The sequence below is a fragment of the Neolamprologus multifasciatus genome, chromosome 6, assembly GCF_963576455.1.
Source record: "Neolamprologus multifasciatus chromosome 6, fNeoMul1.2, whole genome shotgun sequence".
In the NCBI taxonomy this organism is placed as follows: domain Eukaryota; kingdom Metazoa; phylum Chordata; class Actinopteri; order Cichliformes; family Cichlidae; genus Neolamprologus; species Neolamprologus multifasciatus.
The window spans coordinates 18317001-18338696 of NC_140444.1; the positions used below are offsets into that span (position 1 = coordinate 18317001).

Below are 21696 nucleotides of genomic sequence, written 5' to 3' on the forward strand. Positions count from 1 at the left end.
AGTAAATTAAAGATGGCTCTACCAAAACGTCTAGAGTATTTCACCAAACAAAGACTTAATATCAATACATATGTCTTTCTGTCCAGTTTATGGCCGTGCCCCCATCCCCATGGCAGTAGTCCGCAGGGAGCTGTCCTGTGAGTCCTACCCCATTGAGTTACGCTGCCCAGGCACAGATGTCATCATGATTGAAAGTGCCAACTACGGCCGCACTGATGACAAGATCTGCGACTCGGACCCCGTCCAGATGGAAAACACGCGGTGCTACCTGCCTGATGCATACAAGATCATGTCACTCAGGTCAGTTTGTATGTATGTGTTTGAGTGAATGTGTGATGTGTCTGAGCGGAACATTTTCTAAGAACTGTAAAAACAAAACTGACAACCACAGTGAAAATAATTAATTCTTTGTGTTGCTTTGTTAATTAAGTTTGTCCCATGATATCCTTTTGGTGCGTGTTGAAGGCTGACTCATGGCACAAAGACAGAGCCAAGACAGGAACAGTCTGAATTGCTTTACTTACTCTAAACCCCAGAGATCCTATCTTTAGTAGGTGTATTGATCCTCATTAAGTACAGTGGTATGAAAAAGTCTTTGCCCCCTTCCTGATTTTCGATTTTTTGTATGTTTGTCACACTTAAATGTTTCAGATCATCAGATCAACAAATGTAAATATTACACAAAGATAACAAAAGTAAACACAAAATACAGTTTTTAAATCAAGGGCTTTATCATTAAGGGTATGGCCGTGTGTGAAAACTTGATTGCCCCCACCTTGTTAAATCATGAATAAAGTGTGATTAACCACGTCTTTTACAACGCTAAGTTTCCCTCCCACTCTAAGGCCTGATTACTGCCTGTAATCACTTAAACAGAACCTGTCTGACAAACTGAAGCAGACTGAGAAATGCAACACAACATGTCACAATTGAAAGAGATGAGAAACAAAGTCACTGACATCTATCAGTCTGGAAACGGTTACCAAGCAATTTTGAAGGCTTTGGGACTCCAGCAAACCACCGTGAGAGCCATTATCCACAAATGGCAAAAATATGAAACAGTGGTTCCCAGGAGTCGCTGGTCAACCAAAAAGTGCAGCGACGACTCATTCAAGAGGTCACAAAAGGTCAGAGTTTATTATTCAACAATAAGAAAGTTACTGGGAAAAAATACCACCCATTGGAGAGTTCAAGGAGAAAACAGTTACACAAAGACTCGCCTCATATTTGCCAGAAAAAATCTTAATGATCCCCAAGACATCTTTGAAAATACTCTGTGGACTGAAGAGAGGAACGCTGAACGTTACATGTCGCATAAAACGAACACAGCATGTCAGAAAAGGAAGTTTGCACCAACAGTAAAATATGGTGGTGGTAGTGTGATGGTCTGGGGCTGCTTTGCTGCCTTAGGACCTGGAAGATTTGTTGCAGTTAACGGAACCATGAATTCTGCTTCTACCAAAACATCCTGAAGGAGAATGTCCGGCAATCTGCTGTTGACCTCAAGCTTAAGCGCACTTGCGTTCTGCAGTAGGAAAATGATCCAAACCACACCAGCAAGTCCACCTGAATGGATGAAGATAAAACAAAATAAAGACTTTGGAGTGGCCTGGTCAAAGGCCTGACCTTAATCCAATTGAGATGCTCGAAATCCCCCCATGTGTTTTTTCCCACACCACACTATATATCAAGTTCTGAATTAACTATGAATTTACCCACTTTCAAGAAGTTTACACCAAACAACAGAGGCATAAAATGACAGAACTGCTAAACTGTAATGGGGGAAAAGGACAATTGTGACGGATTATTTATAGAAACCAGTGTAGTCTTATCAGACAATGGAAGCGACTCAGGTGACACTTCTCCTGCACATCTCTCCGGTGTGTGCCTGCCTCCTCCTCTGAGGGTGCTGAAAGGAACACAGCAATCTCAGCGTCTGCTCCATGGAAAATTATCATTGAACAACAGGCTGTAATATATGGATAGTTTAAAAAAAACATTATAATGATATATTATGTCATACAGCATTTTATGCCATAATACATGGAGCTCACAAATTAAGGCTTCAGCAAATTTTCTTTACTTTGTAAATTTTAACAACTGATTTTTCCACTTTTTCTGTGTTTGTGAAAAATACAATATTTAATATTTGGGCTGCAAAATAATAATAATAGATTTTCATGTCTCCTTTCCTCACTTGAGACTATACTTTTATTAACACGAGTGAGTGCTGTTTTAGCTAACATCTAACATGTTCAGGTACTTTGCTCTGATTATCCTAACATTTATTTGGTGAGTAGCAGAATAGAAAAGAGAACCCAGCTTGTGATTTAGGGTTACCGGAAATGGTTTTTAATGCTGTCGTGGTCTCTGCACTTTACATATATTTTGTATTTGGCAGGTAGTTAGTTAAAGCTAGTTGGCAAATGATAGCATGACAAAAATAGCAATAAAGGGAAAGCACCGTGCTCTGTAATGAGAATGTCTGGCTATAAATAATTCATTAATGTCACCATTAGTATCTGGATTTTCCAGGTCCTGCGTTAATCTCACTTTCAGTTCTCTTGCTGTCCTATTATTTTCTCTCATCTTTTTTCCATCTCAATATTGCTGTCATCTTTCCCCGTCCGTCTCCCTGCTCTGTTTCTCTATCAAACCACCTGTCTGTGTCATGTGGTGGTGCTCTGATTGCGACTGCTTTGGCCTAGCTTGGTCTCTCTTCTCGCTCTGGCAGCTGAAGCTTGTGTGGCCACTTTCCTACAGCCCTTTCCATCCATAATTTATACGGAAGCGCGCTCACACACACATGGCTTCTACCACACACAGCATACACTGCCCAGGGGCTACACCAGACTTTAAGCTCCAATTAGCAGAGCCAGAGGCCATACTTAATCTTGAGGGATCCTCTGTGGAGGTGACTCAGACCGGAAACAACTGTTTATCACATATATTTGTGGTGAACGGTTTGTGAGTTCCAAGATGCTGCGAGTGGGCCTTTGTGTCTACTTGCACAATACTCTGCAAAGCTCGGATATGCTCTTGCATACAGTATGTGTGTCCATGTTTGGCATAAATGCTGACAGTGAATCTTTTAGTGTGTGCTCATGCACATGTTCGTTGTATGTGTTTTTGCATGTTAACGGGTATTGAAGGCTTCAATTTCGAGTTTGACCAGGGATGTGTGTATGTATATACTTTCAACTCTTCCCCATACTCTCACTTCCCTTTTCTTCAGTCTGTTTCAGCCCGTCTTGTTTCCACTCTCTCATTGCCTCTATGTCTGTATCGTCTCTGGCTTTCAAGCTCCGCTCAACTGGCTGATAAAATCAGAGCATGTTCCGCCTGCCCAGTGTTTCCTCAGTATCACATTCTCTCTTTGTTTTCCTCTCCACCACTCTCCAAGGCCAATGAGTGTGTATGTATGAGTGTGTGTATGTGTTTGTGAATGTGCGCATGTGTGTGTGTGTGCTAATGTTTGTGTGCGTGGATGTGTGCGCCTATACCACATAATTGGTCTTGATATCAAAGCCTCATATCTCCAGAGGGTCTCACAAGGCTTCTCAGGCAACCTAGAAAGGACCTGATACCGCTGCATTTCCCAGATTATCTCCCCATTGGGATACACTGGGTTGAAGGGGAAACGAAGCCGTGGCCATGAAAGTTACGCTTAATCTGTTTTAGTGATACAGTGGCCTCAGTTCAGTGACTCACTCTGTTTTATCAGGGTTTGAACAGAGGCACCTTTATTTGAAAACGACTACTGAAAATCCTTTGTTTTAAGGTCTCTGCAGCTTAATTATTTCTTTTTTTAGGTTTTTACCTTTGATATTAAATTAAGGCATTGTGAGTATAATTCATTTTTTCATTCTTTGTTAGACTCACCCCACTGGCACTACACTTCAAACTTATTTTCCGAAATGTCAAGATGAATTTCACAGTACCGGTTAGTGCTAGGGTGTGGCTGGGTTGCATGCATATGTGTCACAAGTGACTTATATCAGGAGACATTTGATGGTTGAGTGTGCAGTTCTACACCGGGAGAGAGCTGCGAGCCAAACTGCCGAAGTGCCTTCGGGGATAGTGATTTATTCACATAAAAATGACTTGATGAGTTCTCTGGAGATGCTACAGAAGTGGACTAAGTTCCTTTCGGCACATTCTCTCAGATTTTCCCTCTTAATCTCACACACATGCATTCGCGCACTTGAGGCTGCAAGTGTCGATAGTGTGAAGAATGTGTGGACGTTACACACGACCACACAAACTCTGTTTTGTTGCCTCTGCCACAGCTATCGTGATAGAAAATTACTTCTGGACTTCAAACAGACTTTCCCTCGATGCCTCCATACCACCTTTCCCACCTTGTCACCTTGTTGGCCCTTCAGCCTTTTTTTTCCGCTCTCACCTCTCTTTTTCTCGATTGCTCTCGTTTTCTCTCCCTTTCCATGCCTATTGAAGATGCCTCTCAACACAAAGGGAAGGCACTTTGACAAGAGAGACAAGGGTGGGGAGTTGTTCTCCCTTCTCCTCTGTTCCCCGTCTTTTTTGGATGTGTTAAATAGCAACATGCTTCATTTATTATTCTCCCATCTGTCACCCTCTTGATATCTCAATTTTTGTCACTCCATTCTTAGTATTTTTTTCTACCCTCTCCTCATTCCTCAAATTGCTTCTCACCCCGTTTCCCACCCTCACTGTCACTCTTCCTTTCTCACTTACCATCTGTTTTAGCTTTCATTGGCTTTCCTGTTTTTCCATTTGCTTTTTTCTTTCCTCAACTCTGGGGAGAGATGAGGTTGAGGCTAAAATGCAAAGCCTTATAGGTTGCATGTTTCCTGTCTTTTATAGTGAATTCTATATTTTGTCCCTGTTTTGAACCGGGATGCTAGGGTTGACGGCCAGAGTGACAACCCAGATCTCCAGATGAATCCTTCAGTGTGTCCCCAAAGATTCTAGGTGCACTATGGCTGTAAAAACACATATTAACACCACCACTGCGTACTAACATGCAGATGAAGGCACGCACATGCATATGTGAATGCATGTGGCAGCTGTTAAATGCATACTCACACTCTCTCTTGGCCACACACATACTGCGCTCAGAAAGAAATAGAGAGTTTCTTCTTAGTTCTTAAGCCTGCTCAACTTCTCCTTCTCTTTAGAACTGCATCTAAGCCTTCAAAGCTCCAGGCTAGTAGTGTAGCATGTGAATGTATTTGTGTGCATCTCTACTGAATATGTGGTTGTGTGTGAACATGTCTGAGTGTGTTCATCTTTAGCTGTATGCATTTGCATACGAGTCCGTATGTGTTATTGAGCATGCACTAGCAAGCTTGAACTACACACGTGGGAGACTCTAAAGCATCCTCTGAAGTTCTTTTCCTTTGACTCTCTGAATTATAGAAAACCACTTGAATCGCAGACTGCAGTCTAGTGTTAGCTGTGTGCTGCAGTCTCAGACTCTCTAACCAGCAAACTATGCCATGCAGTCTGGCACTTTTTTCCAGGCATACCTGCACTTCATGTTACTTCTCCATTTGAATATAATCCATCTCTGTAAAAGCTGAACGATAAGAAGAGAGAGGTGGAAGAGATAGTGACAGAGGGGCAGATAAATAAATGCTCCAAACATTACATTAATCTAAAGCCCAGTGATTCCAAGTCCAAAAACAATATGCTAAATTGAAGTCTCACAGAAACTGAGACTGTGACTGTGTTTCTTCTCTGGGTGTGAGATTTCTTGCAGAGGTGGACTCACCAGGATATTAACAATTATATCTTGTTATTATATCTATCTCTGACTTACTCTGTCTCAATCTGTTCACTCTTCTTCTCTCCTCCCTCCATTAACTGTACCCTGCTTCCCACTGAATGAGGTCATATCTGGAAATGTCCTACTTAATGCGTATGTGTGTGCGTGCATGTTGGTGTATGGAAGTGTCTGTGCTTGTGCTACCACCCTAACATAGTCACCACGGCTACAGGAGATGCCCTGCGGCACCCTGGGGGCCCAACTGTCACCCTTGCTCAGTGTGGTAATTAGGACCCACACACATACGTACGCACACGCAAACACAGATAGATGAATAGGAAAAGTCGTACTTAAAGACTGACTGATTCTGGCACACTGAAACACTGACAGAAACTTTCCCTCAGATATGTGACAGGAATGAACACACGGGGTCTTTTACAATCTTAACAATGATCTTGTTCTTTCTATTGTTCTTTATATATATTCCTCTCCGTCTACCCACGCAAATATACTTTCACCCAAACTGACAACTGTTCTCTTTTCCCAAAACCTCTGTATTTCCACATGTCAAAGTCTCCACCATCTGACCCTGTTCTCCTTTCACCATAGCTCTGCTAACCTTCGTTATCATGCTTCACTGAGCACCAAAGCTGCATGGCTGCCTGAGAACGGCCTGAGACACCACACGCTTTCTCTTTTCCTCTCTTCCACACATGCACACAAAGTCTGACACATCCAGAGAGTAGCACGGCACGTGAATCAGTGCCTCAGACATGCTGGCGTGCTGTAGACATTGACTGACTACCTGACTGACTCGATACTTTGACGCTGACAGTGAAGCACAAATCCAAACCAGGACACAAGGAACAGCCCTCGTCTCCCCTGCACAAGCACAGCATCCCATATTTTTTTATGAGGTGAGGCTGACTAAATTCTACTAGTCAGTTACTTGATGTAGCATTGCTCTGTCGTCTTGATGGTGATGGTGTCTTGCACGCTCCTCTGCGTCTCACCAATCAAGAAGACAGCACATCTGTCTGAAACACGCTCATCTTTTAGCTTTTAGGAGGATTTGGGGTTCGTGTAAGCAGGTGGTTTGGATTAAAATGTGAAGTTGGAGGTGTCACATTTAAATTTAGAGAGATGCAAGGTTGGGAGAGACATAGGGATATCAGCTAAGGAATGTTACTAGGTGGAATCAGGAGAAAGACTCTCCGAGTGTGTCCTGGAATCGGACGACGTGGAAGTTGCCATGGCTACCGGTGGAAGAGGAAAGGAGAGACGGTGGAGCTCAAAAACTATACTTGGCAGTCAGCCTGCTCAGAAGCTAGAAGGGTAAAAGGGTTTGTTTGCCTCTGTTTATGATAAGACATACATTATCATCATTGCTATTATTATTAACAGTCTTTTAGTTGTAATAATCATTAGTTATCCACACACATAACATATATTATACACTCCCAAACTAGGCCACTTCTAAAGAATGAATTAACATGCATTACACATTCGGTCTCGTTCCACTTGGAATTATACTCATTTCTTTTTTTCTGACATATAAGAAAACTAATATATGACATCTCTACCTGCCATACTGAAATCTGATAGTGTTGTCATCGTTTATTAAATCATATATTATCTTAACAATGTCACAGGCATTATGTAGACTTAGAAATGTGTGTGCCATTTGTCATTTGCATACAAATGGCTCTCTGTATGAGAGCAAGCTTACAACTACTGTAGCTAATTTTTAAAGAATGTTTTATCTGTTCACAGAAGTGTGTCAGTGATTTTGCTGACTTGAATGCAGGTTGTTGGATTGCACTGAGAATCTAAATTGTATTTAATGTTCAAGCACACTTTACATCCAGAATTAAAACAGGATGTGGAACAAAAGGCTCACTCTCCAGCACTTTTTATTGAATCTGTGGCTCAGTCTTTCAGCTTTTCTCATTTCGATGTAACAGATCTGTAGAGCTTTAAAGCAATTGAATGCTAATAAGACTGCAAGTCCTGAAAACCTGGATCTAGATTTTCTCAAGTTAGCTACGGATATTATAGTAGAACTATTATCCATCCATGCATCCATTTAGTTCAGGGTTTCGTGTATTAGAGCCTGTGCAGCTAGAACAGGGGTACACCCTAGGCAGGTTGCCAGGGTATTGCAGGCCTATAGCAGAAATACAGAAAATATTAACTACTAAGTTTTAAAAAACAGCACAGCACAATAACCACAGCTATTTAAGAAGTAAATTACATTATTGAGGCAATGGACTGCGGAACATACAACATTTCTGCTTTTCTTTATTTGCTGAAGGCTTTTGACACAGTTGACTATGCCACTTTGGTGGATAAACTACATAATAATGACTTTTCTGGGAATGCTGTCAGTTGTTTTTAAAATTACTTGTCAGATAGAACACAGTAGGCCCACTTTGCTGGATCTTCTTCCTCTTTTCTTCCCATATCAAAGAGGCGTGCCCCAGGGGTCGACGTTAGGACCACTGCTCTTCTTGATCTTTGTGATACTTATCAAATGCTGCATTTATTTTTTATGCAAACAACACAGTTATCTGCTTTCATTCTCCTTAAGTGGTACAAAAAACTCAAATTTGCAAATCCAAGTGCATGCTGTTTTTAAATGGCAGAGTTAACATCTAATCTTCCTAAGATCATAACTGCTCAAGGGGCGTAAATTAAAACGGTACTAAGTGAGCTGAAATTTAAATTAGGTTTAATTTTTAGGAACAAAACCTGTTTCTAAGATAAGAAAAGGTTTATCTGGTGGAAGTATATAATGTTATGTGTAAATAAAGTCTATAATACTTAAGTAATTAAAATTAGATTATCATTTTTTGTCATTTCATATTATATCCTATTGTGCATGGATGAGAATGACAGGTAAACGAGCCGGTGCTTTGCATTTACACACATACAGCATACAGTAATAACAACATCCCATATTATGCTGTGCATTGAATATTGTAAAGTTAAAAATATCACATGACACACAGATATAGGAGAAAACAGGAGAGCGTGGCATCCTCCAACCAAATATTAATAATGTAGCATATTTCAAAGTTTTTTCCCAGTAGGGAAAACAACGTAATTTTACCTGTGGCTTGTTTGACAGGCTGTTCGAGAGCTGACAGAAACACATTCGGGGACTGCTGAGGAATGTTTGTGTCTATGTGTGTGGGAGAGAGACAAAGAGAGAGGCAGATCTGTCATTTCTTCATAAGTGTGGTGTGGTGGGGCTGGCAGAGGATGTGCTGCATCTGCTTCACGATACCCCATGGTGCACATGTGCTCAGGCTTGCACTAACACATATATAGGCGCCTTCTTTTGCTCCCTTACCTCTGTCACTCACAACACTAGCATCATTTTTCAATTATATATTAAATCACATTTCCTGTGCACCCCTCTACACTTCCTGCCTTTTGTGTTTGTCCTTTTAGGCATCCTTTCCCATCACTCCATTTGTCCATCTCCAAACAGGCCTGTGTATGTGTGTATAACCACATCAGGGAGCTAATAAAGTAGAAATGAGGCCAGTAGAAGAGGAATCTCATATGTGATGTGTGAGGGGGGCAGAGTGAGTGGTCAGCCTAACAGGTTTTTATCCTGTTGTGAGATATAGTGAATGGGCTCTATCTGCTGTCAAATGGGTTTTCCTGAACTCGCACATGAGATGAAGAGCACTCTGAAATCATCTTCTCACAAGACTGCTCAACTCACACTGGTTAATTTTTGCTACTTTGTAGATTTCAGTTGAATTTCTTTATATTTTAAAAGCTCACAAAATGTATCTGATTTATTGCAACAGTAACCAGTGTTACAAATCATAGCAATAGAAAAATTTGATGGGGTATTTAAGAACAAAATGCGGCTTCCTTTGCAACAGGAACTGGACCATTCTTGGTAGATTTCTATATTTTTTTCTATATTTTTGTGTTGAGCCATATCAGACTCTTCTATCATTGTATCCCCTAACTGTCTGATTCTGGGTTTGTGTAGCTTTCCAGCTGTCAAAAAAGGAAAAAAATTAATAAATCCAGTCTTTCTGCAAGTTACGTCACAGTGTGGGTGAACAAGCTGACAAAAATAAAATGGTGACATTATGCAGACCACGAGTCCGTGTTGCATGCTTCAAGCTTTGCACAGCACTCCTAGGCAGATCTACCATGAGATGTCTCAGTATTCTAAACCATCAGTGCCTCTGCAGGTGTGAAAAGAAAGAAGGAAAGATGCTCAATAATGCAGTTATGAAACATGTTGCAAAAATCCTCCAAGAATTATTTGCAAGCATGTAAATATAAACAATTAGAAATTAACATAACTTTATAGTTCTCATTATTTAATAGTTTTTTCTGTATTATGTAATAGTTTTAGTGTCATCACTGAGAGTTCGAGTCGTGTCTATAGTAGCATTAGGGACAAATGGATACTACAAAAAGGCCGTATTAAAGTTTCTGAAATAGAGCCTGCTCCTTAAAAAGGTACTGCACCCAGTCACACCCTGTGCTGTAAACAACTGTGATGAAACACAGTACTGGTGGTAACGGTGATATTTTTTACCAATTTTATTAAATTTGGCATTTAATGGGTCGAAATTACATTAACACACCATCTCCTGTTTTAAATCCCTGAGCCTTGCAAGGCCAATGCTGACACAGAATCATCCATTTGAGACTTATCTATGTCCAACCTCCCTGAGCCACCACTTTTGAGTGGTATTCATTTTCAAATATGTGATGATAGAGAGAAGAGTTTATGTCATATTTTGCTAACTCACATAAATATGTTTTATTCTTGGCACATAATTGTCCTTCTGAGAGCTTAAGATACACCACCTTACTGTATTCTTTTCTTTGAGAAAATTGTATGGCTTTGAAGTGGCTGCAAATGAGCACTTTTCCACGATGGCAACACAGCTGCAAACAAATGTTACATTAACACTTAGACATCCACTGTGAGAGCTCCAGCTTTTGGGCATTATGTGTGCCTTAGCCAGAGGCATGAAGGGATACATGAGTCTTATCATCTTACTGATCTCTTAAACCTGAAATGGTCCCTCAGAAACACAAGGTACCTGTGACATGTCATCGTTATTTGCGAATGTTTGGCTCTTTCCAATATTCTCTTCCTTGTAATAATCCTAATCCTTGTACCTGACCATTTTCAGAGGAATGGGTGCTTTACTGGTTAAGCCACATAACACTGACCTATGAATTATTCAAGCATAAAAAAGGCACCTAACTCAAACGACTAACCAGGGTTGTGTCTACACATAACAAACAAGTTAACAAAGAAGCAGTTTTAAATGGTATATATTGTCACTTTGTCACTAATAATCTATCACCAGAAACTTATTTGCATTTCTTTAACTGAGTCTAAGAAAAGGGCATAAAATAGCATTTTTAAACCAACAAGGTGATTCCCAAAAAACTGGCATATCTCAGCATGATGTGCAGCCTTAAAAAAAATGAGGAATTTGAACAAGTGGAGAACAAAAGAAGACGTGCCATCCCTAAAAAAAAATATAGAGAACATCCTTAAGACACAGGGGAAAAAATGACTGTTCACTGAAGGGTCTTCAGAAATAGTCTCAGTGGAAGTGACGGGGTCAAAAAGAAAAGACGCTTAAACAAGAAATGGACGAAAATGAGTGGCAATAGGTTTTGTGGAGAGCAGAATCTAAATATGAAATTTCTGGTTCATATCATCAATATGTATGGAGGAGATCAAGTAGTGTCTACACCCATCTGTAAAAGAAGATGGAGTCTTTGTTGTGGTTTGGAGTTGTATTTCAGCCAATGGTGTTGTGGATCTTGTCAAAGCTGATTGAATCATGAATGCAGATATGAAATACAATCTGGAAAGCAACCGATTGGCAACAAGTTCATTTTTCAGCATCACAATGATCCCAAACACACTTCCAATGCAGTAAAAGCATACCTGGATAGAAAAACACACAGTGGAACAGTCGGATTGGCTTTCCCAGAACATTACTGAAGCAGCGAAGAATCATCTTGACAGAGAATGAAACGAAAGGCAGCCAACATCCAAATATGAGCTCGGAAGGTCCTTCCAGGAACCTGGAAAACGAATGCTAAAGAAATTACAAGAACGCTTGTCAAAGAAATTTCAGGCTGTGTTGAATAATAAAGGCGGTCGTACAAAGTATTAACTTTCAAGACTGTTGGAATAGTAGAAAGTCAGTTTCTATTTCCCATTTTCCTAGCAAAACATAAAGAAATGAGTAGTTTCTATACATGTATGTCTATATTAGTCCAGTTCAAGTATCTTCAAGTTCATTTAATTGTTTTTTTAAGCTCAGTGAACACAATTGATGTTTTTTTTTTTTTGGTTTTTTTTTTAGATTAATGGACGTTTGTGTGTGTTAAGCATGTTCACAAACAGTTGTAGATGACTCACAGAGTGCTCTGGAGTGGTTTCACTGTATTCGAACACTGATTCCAGAGGACTTTGGAGAAGCTTTATGCGTCACTCACTCTCAGACACTTCTTTCAACTCACGAGGATTAGTTCCCAGCTCTCTCTTGTTCTGTAATTATATAGCTCTTCAACACATCTGCATTCTAGCACACGCACACACTCACACACGCACAAACGCGCGCACACTCGCAGACAAACACTCAAATATTTATTCCATTTTGCATCTGCTCACAGACATACATGCGCTTGCACATATGCATAAACATACCCCACACACGCTCCAACAGGCAGCGTCGGCCTCATCAAATCATCAGTCAGTTATATGAGGGATAGAGACAGAGATGGAGTGAAGGGAGGTCTGCCAAACAAAGTGAAAAACATCAGAGACAAGAACAACAGCAGCACCCACTGCAGCATAGCAGCTTTCTCTTTCCCTGCCTGCCACAGCTCGGCTTTGTTAGTGAATAGTTTGTTCGTGTGCATGTGTGTGTTGCACGTTGCAAGGAAGAAAGCCAGCGGGCCAGGCGGTATCCAGGCCACTGCCTTGTTTTGATGTGGTCATGCTAATTAAAAAAAGGAGCTTTTCTGCCAACTCTAAGAAAAACACAGAGAAAAAGAATATATAGAGCCATTTTGGTGTTTGGGAAAAAAAAAAAATTCTAAAGGTGCGCGTGTGTGTGCGCGCATGTTCTGCATCTCCTCCATTAATCATGGGTCACAATGCAGAGAGGACAGGAATTGTAAATTTTTGCTGATGTTCTCGTGTTTTGTTAGGCTTCTGGATAAACATGTTGGCAGTGAGGAAATGAGAGTAACGTTGACAAATAAAGAATGAGATGGAGGTACTGGGAACATAAGGGAGTCTTTTTTGGACCTGACTCAGACTACTGGCTCAGACAGAACGGTGACGTCAGCAGAGGCTTTACTAAGGATGGAGGGATCGAGGGAGAAACAGGGGGAGGCTGGAGATGACGCCCTGAGGGAGGCGGGGATGAGAAAGGTATTAAGCAGGGAGAGAGGAGAGAAAAAGAGAGAACGGCAGCAGCAATAAGCGGCCTACCACATATATCTGGGTGTGACTTAGGAAACTGCAGCTAAGTGGGTTTAAGACAGATAAACAGACGGAAAAAACAGCCAGTTGGAATGAGAGACAAAGAAGGAGGAACAGTGAGGAATAATTCCTAGGCGGGAAGGATGAGGACAAAGGCTGAAAAAAGAAATTGGTTTATTATCTTGGCTTAGAGAGTGTGGGGAGGAAGAAAAAAGGTAGTGCAGACAAAAATAGACAGAGAAAGAAGGAGTGATAGCAGAGAGATATAGCTCGCAAGAGAAGATTATGCCAAATCTTTGCTCGATAGCTTTTATTTAAAATAATAGTCAATAACCTTCAGTGCTCATGATTCAGCCATGAGAGCCCTGAGCCATTTTTTTTTTACCTGAAGCGGAAATATATTGACAATTACATATACCCATGGCTACTGCAAAGCCTAACATTTCTCTCAGTTTTTCCTCAAACTCATTTTTATCTGTTGTTTTCTTCAGCCCGTGTTCCCTGGATCAGGCATACATGATTTAATGTAATTTATTACACTATATAGTGTAATAAAATACATATATATATATTGATTTCAGTTGTTAGTTTTAATAATATGTACAAGAAACAGAAAAAAAGACTTGTTCGATTTTAATGTTTTCACTATTATGTGTTTTCTATAATATTTGTGTCTCATATTATGGTTTACTCATGAAAGTGGCACCTTTTTTGCACTTTCTGGCACAAAATAATTCTACAGGTGATCAAAGGTGATGTCACTTCCATGTGTAAATCATCGTGAGATATGGAAATCTTACAGGACTTAGACATGAAACATAAACATTTATGGGAATATTTTACTCCTTTTTTTTCAGACGGGTTGTCACTTCAGTGAATCGGAGAGTTCAAAGCGCCGTAGCCCACGATAACACATGCAAACACTCGAAACATAACATAACTAAGAAAACATTCATCAAGTTGACATCTCTAGAACTGCAAATATTTCCAGACACGAGCTCTAAGTTGCCCACGTGATAAGAAGATAGATGTGTTTTGTGTCTTTTTGAAGCTATTAAAGTTGGCTATTCATTTGTGCTTTTAGCAAATAAGCTTAAATTCACAGCAATTCCTGGCTGGCTCCATCACTTTTCTTATATTGAGCTTTCTCAGCCACTGTGTCTCTTCAGTGTGAAGACATCATAACTAGCAGCTAGTTGTTGGTTTTTTTTTTAACTTTAGAAAGTTATGCGAGGTCGTTAAAGGGAGTTTTGTGCTCTGATTCACCAGTGAGTGCCAGCCATTCGTGACCTTTGGTGGGTGCTGTGAGCAAAGTTGTGGCACTGTGTCAGTTTTGTGTCCCCTGCCCCCCCCCCCCCCCCCACTCAGCCCACAGCTCACACTGATGACAGGTGACCGATGATGAAGGTACCAGGGCAAGAAATTAAAAAGCACAGAGGCGAGAAAAAAGAGAGGAGGGAGAGAAGATGGGTGGGTATTGTTAGAATATGACAGACTTCACAACACAAAGAGTTTGAAACCATTACAAATTCCAATAAACCCTCACGTGATCTGAGACACGCTGGTCAGCAAGAGACGCCGAGCTAAAAAAAATTAAGGGAGTTAGTTCTTTCTAGGCTACATTAGTTCTCTGTGTTACATGTGAATATTGAACTAATAATTAAATTAGCTCCTATGAATATTTCATTATGCAAATTGTTGAATGGTATTGTAGGAAAAGTGACTTGAGGGGTTCTGTATGCTCATTAAAAATATCTCAATGGGAGAATCTGAATGTTTTGAATGTAAATGTCTTCTGTATGACAGGTGTGCACAGAGGGAAAGAGAAGTTGTGCTAATTAATATGAAAGCATTTTAAAAATAGCTTTTTCTCATTTGTCTGTTGTTGCTATTCTTGTATAAGAAATATGTTTCAGTCGTGTGCTTTTGTAGCTCGTTTAAACTTGGAAGTACAACTAAGATAAAGTGTGCGTTTTATGTTATTACATGCATGCATCATCATATCATATGCGCTTCAGTCACGCACCAGCAAATCTTTTGTGCTTGTGGCGAGCAGCTTTGAAATGTTCAGTGACACGTAAATGTCATGTATGTATTTTCACAGGTGCTCGTATACACGCCTGTAAGCAGAAACCCTAAAAGACACGCAGGGTATATACTACATCGTGTGCTGCCTTGCATAACCTGTGTTAATAAGAGTGAGTAATACTTACTTTTTGTGTGTCAGAGGAGAGGGCCCCCAGGTAATTAGAATTAATTATCTAAAGTCTGGGGCAAAATAATCTTAAAGGTATAGGTTATTGCTGTCAGTGCTTCACACACTCGTGCAGGTACACACAGACACCCACATACATTCAACGCAGAAGTGTCCTTGTGCCACAGCTCTTCTGTATCCATTGTGGGCCACCTTTGTGTACAAGTGAACTCGGTGAATCCATTACTGTTATGTTCACTTCAGGTACCGGGTAAGGCCGTATCATCTGCTCTAGCGTCAACATGAAGGGTCCTTAAGCACAGAAGACTCTCGAGTGTCAGGATGACTCAGCGGATAAAATAGATCTCGCTCTACATTATATCACATGATATCAGGATATGCGTTTTGCGGCGTAGCGTGCTTGGGTTCCAAATGATGCAACTCCAGTACAACAGCCCTCCAATAAATCCCGGCTCCTCGATGGTTGTGGTGTTCTGTTTTTGTTTTAAACCTTTTAGAGAAGGCTGATTCAGCTGCGCGATCATTTTGGAAAATGTAGTTTGTGGTGCCGCTGAATTGTATCATGTTAGAGGTCTTTCACTTGATTTGTGGATGTTTTCAACTGACGCTATCCATTTATCCCATCTATTTATCTATGTAGATGCAACAACCGAACGCAGTGCGCTGTGGTGGCTGGCCCCGACGTCTTTCCCGATCCCTGCCCCGGCACATACAAATACCTCGAAGTCCAGTATGAGTGTGTTCCTTACAGTAAGTACCCTCTCGCTCTCTCTTTTTTTAAATAGTTCACTACTCTTCAGTATATGTTTAAATTGCAGTTTTTGTTATGCCAGGCAGCAGCATTCACAGCAAAAACTTCAGCAGCTTGATGCCATAGTAACTTTACATGGAAGTTATAATATTATGCCTCTCCCCCCCTCCGGGAAAGTCAAAGGTAGCAAGGATGAGAAACAAGGGCAGTCTCAGATGATTACAGATGGTGATGTGACCTTTGACCAGGTGGTAAGAGACTGAGAGGGGAAATTCACTAGAGTGAAACAGTCGTGTGGCTTTTTAAAAATCTTTTCCACTAGAATGTGGGTTACAGCTCGCTTCAGAACAAATGCATAAGGGATCAGCATGATGACTTGGATTGGAGATTAATTTTAATTTTTGTCTTCTTCATATTACCTGACTGTGATACATGTCTGGCTTGTAAAGCTATAAACATGACTGTGGTAGAACAGTTCTAAGCAATACAGTCAAGAGGACATGCAGAGTTGGAACTGAAAAGCTTATTTCTGCATTCTTTGTATCAAAAAGTCAATTTCCAAAGAGATGTAAAGAAGTTTAATTTTGCCCTTATAACCCACACATGCTTTACGCAAAATCCCTCCTAAAGTAAGAAATAACAGATGCACTTTAGATTTGTCTACGGCCTTGGCACCGCAGTCCATACAGACGGCCAAGGTGATCTCCCACACTGAAGCATTCAATTATGTCTGGCTAAACGGCTCTTGCCTGGCGTCTAGAATGACCAGCAGATTAAATAATAGGACTATCAGAGCCCTCTCTGGAGCAGATGGAAACACAACCTGATACCTGCTTAATGCCCCACTACGCACGCACAGCACATACACGCAGGCATCAAAAAAGACTCTGTAGCAGTGTGTGTTTTCACTCGTCTCTCATTCATTCAAGACTTGTCCGCATGTTCCGTGTTTTTATTTGATATAACCGCACACCTGCTTGAAAATACAGCTCTCCTTATTTAATGGATTTGTCAGCGTAAAGAATAGTGATTTAAAAAAACGACCGAGTGCAAAAGGAGATGAGTTGTGTTTTTGGATCTGATAAACAATGGGTCAGTCAGGGTAACAGTGTCCCCGCGAAAATACACAGTATCTGAAATCAAAGTCATTAGCGAGCTCAGCTAACAGAGGGAGGGATGGAGAGAGGGAGGTGATGCACTGGAGAAAAAGACAGCGAAGGGGAGAGAGAGAGAGCTTTTGACAGTACATTAGCATCTGCTGTGTACTGACTGAAGAGTTCAGGCTGGATCAGGTAGCTGTGTGATACACTACCTTGCTCGCGTGTGTGCTTAGCCATGGGAAAAGTCCAACAGGGGAAAAATGTGATGTATAAAAAAAGTGAAACCTTTCACATAACCTTCACATGGAATGGATCAAATATTTATAAAATCAATTCTTTTTTAAAAGTCATAATATTGCTTGTAACTTAGAAGAAGGCACTCCTGACATTTGGGCTGGAGTTTCAGTCGTCAACATTCACACTGGCGCGTTTGACACCGCAAATCAATGCTGCCAGCGGCATTGTCGTGAAAGATGCATTTTGTTAGACAATAAGCGATGAAATATCTGCAAAGTGTTGTAAATCAAGATGGCTCAACAGAGGAGGGGCTTTTATGATAGATACACTATATGATAGTGTAATGAAATTTGTCCTGAAATGAATACCAACTGCATTTTTAATATGTCATCATTTATAAGCAGGCTTGGCTTTTATGCACTCAGATAACTATAACGTCAAGGGATCCACTCGAGCAGATCTCCCCTGACGCCGAGCGCGCTGGTGGCGGTGCTGTCTGTTGAGTGTAACCACCTGAACCCTTGCAGTCACCTGTAAGGCCAGGTGTTGCTTATCACAGGCCAGCCGCACGGAAGGGAAATGAGCCGATCGACTTTAAAGCGCAGGCATACTTTTCCTGAGCGCTGCCAATCGAGTAGAGTAGGTGCGTTTCCCTCTGCATAGATATAGTAAACAATTCTCAAAGTGGGTTGTAAAACAGGTAATTTAATTATGTGCGGTTCAGTTTTCAGGGAAATTTTGCTCCTCCATCTCGCCTCCTTTTATTTAATTTATTTTTTTTTCCCAAGGATTTTTTTTGGCTTGCGCTACCCCTCAAAACTCCTCATCTCTCTCCACTGCACTGTAGGTTTTTGGCTGTTGTCCAAAGCTACAATCAAGTGCTGTCTCTTTCTCTCTCCGACTCTCTGTGGTACGAGTGTGTGGCAGTCGTGTGCCAAACTAGCCAGCTAGCTTTGGCAGTAATTAGCCACCTGTGTATACTTGCTCATCGCACTGCAGGCAGACTATAAATATCCATACATTAGCACACCGCTGTACAAAGTACTTCTCCAAGGCAACTCTGGTGCGTGGACAGATTCAATCTCAGCAAATGTGTGCTGCTGAAGAGCAGACACATGATACGTATTGTTTCATTCATGTTCGTCCGTTAAAAAAGCCAGGAACACTTAGGATTATGTCTATCCGTTTCCTCATCTTTATGTGGTATACCCTGGCTCTCCTGGCTGCTGTTATGTAGCAATTAGCCTACTCCCACATTTAGTGTATTAATCAGAAAAGCCAGTGATATGTTATGCAATACCCATGCAGTCTATTTTAGACAATAGAACTTGGCTCAATAGGAAAGCTAATTAAAAGATAAAATCACCTTCTTGTCTGTCCAATTAAAGACTTCTGTCAGATTGGACCCTTGGAATAACTTCATCACAGTGACATGAGAAGCCCTGTTGTGCGTCTGTGTGTGCTTCCTTGTGTGTGTGTGTGTGTGTGTATTTGCATGTTTTTTTTGTTTTTTTTTTGGGGGGGGGTGCTTGTGTGTTTGTGTCTCTCTCTGTACATGCATGTACAGTATATGTGTGTGTGTGTGTTTATGTGGGCACATATGCAGGTATTTTTTTCGTTTCCCAGAGAGAGCAAGGGAAGATGGGAAAGGAACCAATGAGACAGAAGGAGAGACGGCAGAGCGACAGCTGAAACAGAGATAGAGAGAGAAATAGGTTAGACGAGGCCAGCAGACAGGGAACAGAAAGAATGAATTAACTGATAAAAGACAGAGGGTGAGAGGTGGACAGGGTTTGGTTTGGGGGAAGTAGGAGAGATACAGAGGAGGTAGTGGGAGAGAATGAACGAGGCGAGTGGGAGGGGTGAAAGAACAGGATGAAATAATGCAATAGAATAGCGGGTGAGGATGAGAGGACAAGAGAAAAAGAATAGAATAATGAAAAAGAGAAAGAAAGTAGAAAACGTCTGCGCCCATAAACGACCTTGGGCTTTAGCCGGCTGAGCTGATTGGAGATCAGAGATGATAGTGGTAAGGCTGCTGTCGCCACTCGTTGTCTGTAGAAACACGCACACGGGCATGTCGGCGCCCCCCCCCACGCATACACACACATTACACACGCTTGTGAGCACACACTGTCTTTCCTCCTAGACGAATACCTACTTAATAAACCATACATTTTCAATAAAAATGCTAATTATCTTTACACAGCAGCACAGTTAGGTTAACACAGCTTCTGTGTGTGTGTGTGCGGTGTGTGTGTGTGCGGTGTGTGTATGAGAAATAAAAACAGAAAACAGAGAAATGAACTAAAACGAAAGGCATGCAAGGTATGGGTGTAAAGTTGTTTGTATAATTACAGATTTTTTCAGACCATTTTACTGAAGATATTAATGAATAATTACATGATTTTTACTAAATCAAACTAGTCAGGCGACACATCCTCACAACACACTGTTGCAGTTTGCGTTATTGCTAATATTCATTCAAAGCCATGCTAGGAATAAATTAGTTGTTGTTTTTTCACAGTAGCTGCATAGCTAAATATTCAATAGTGCGGTCCTAGTGGTTTTTGCAAATGATCAGTCAAAGATACTGGATAGATAAAAATACGCCGCTACCTCTGCAGAATTCAATTATGAATAACACAGCGTGAGAGAAGATGCTTTCTTGTTGACGTTTTCTTGGAAACAAGGACGCGTTTCTGGCAAGTTGTCATAAGTCCATATTTTTCCCTCCTCTTTCTCTTTTAGCTACACTCAGCAGTTTAATTAGCAGTAGCACAAAAGACTTTTCATCTCTTGCATCATCTTGCATGCTCGAGCTGCCCTTGAGAAAACCTTGAGGTTTCAATGAATATCCGACCACCCTATATTCGCTCTGTCAGACCGTCTGCACTGGAGAGGAAAAAAAAATCAATGACTGTTATGACAAACTTTCATTTCTTACCCTTGTCCTCAAGATTAAAAGAGAGATACCACAGAACAACCCCGCAATGAGCTCACCAACAGAGATATCCATTAATCTGGTGAAACAACGAGCAGCAGTACAAATTGAATGACATTTGTCTGACATTTTGTGTGCCATTTGGTTTACTTGTTGCTGCCACACTTTTTCATTTGAAATCTATTAGTTGCTGGCAACCTTGAACTCTGTGTGTTTTCCTCTGTGTCTGCGAGGCTCCGTAAGAGCCTGAGGTAATGTGAAGGCCTCATTGTTTGGTGTCATTAATCCTCGTCTTCTCCACCACGATGCCTTTCTTTGTGTTATTTATATGTACGGATGCCGGTGTGAGTGTGTGTGTGTAATATCCGTCGTGCACACCCCTCTGCCTAGACAGACTATCTGCTTTCTTTCCAAGATTTTCTCACAAGGGAACTGTTTTCTTGTGACGAACCTTTTTATATCTTACCTCGCAGGGACACACACACACACGTGCACACGCGGATGTACACACTTGTTTTAGGTTTAACATGATCTTCTTTCGGAGATTGCTTATTTATCGGGAGTTGTGCTAAGCCGCGCCAGTTACCATGCATTTTTCATGAGCTTAGGATTTAATGGTTGCCTGTGTATGAAGGTGTGTGTGTGTGTGTGTTCTGTGTGCCACACGTGTTTGTGTATGCCTTGTGGTTGGGGATAAGTTTGGGGTTTAATGTAGTAAAGAATTAAGACATGCAGCGTGCAGTATGCAGTGCATCTGTGATATATGTAAACATGTGAGGTCCTGGAAGTTCTTCCAAATGTTTTTTCCTTTGAAGACTCTGCCTTCCTCTCCTCTCCCCTACCCACACCCACACTTACACCCACACACACACCTTTCTCATGGGACTAGTTCCATTCAGCAGGTCTCTAAGTCTTGAAAGACACAAGGGCACTGCCTGCAGGATTAAGTTTCTGCCGTGTTCACATTCCACTCAGTCCCTCTGGGACCAAGGTGGAATAGAATTCATATGTTTAAGAGGTTCCAGGCAATTGTGCACATTTCATTGCCGGGCAACATGAACAATCCTCGCAGATTTTTAAGGATAATGCTTTGAATGTAATAGACTGGGAACCGGTGTTGGGATTGAAACAAGCCAGCTCTTTTAGTATGCTCCTGCTTGCCCAAGAGATGCCTTCACTCTCATTTTCAG

The 21696-nt window shown here is 41.1% G+C and overlaps 1 protein-coding gene across 11 annotated transcripts in view; it reads left to right on the forward strand.

The window, feature by feature from the left end:
* Nucleotides 1-21696, forward strand: part of adgrl3.1 (adhesion G protein-coupled receptor L3.1) — a 116710-nt gene that overhangs the window by 36537 nt on the left and 58477 nt on the right. For all 11 annotated transcript variants that reach the window (XM_085164409.1, XM_085164410.1, XM_085164413.1 and 8 more), the window contains 2 exons: nt 87-300; nt 16115-16224. In XM_085164409.1, coding sequence (XP_085020535.1) covers nt 87-300; nt 16115-16224 — 324 coding nt within the window. The remainder of the gene's footprint in view (nt 1-86; nt 301-16114; nt 16225-21696) is intronic.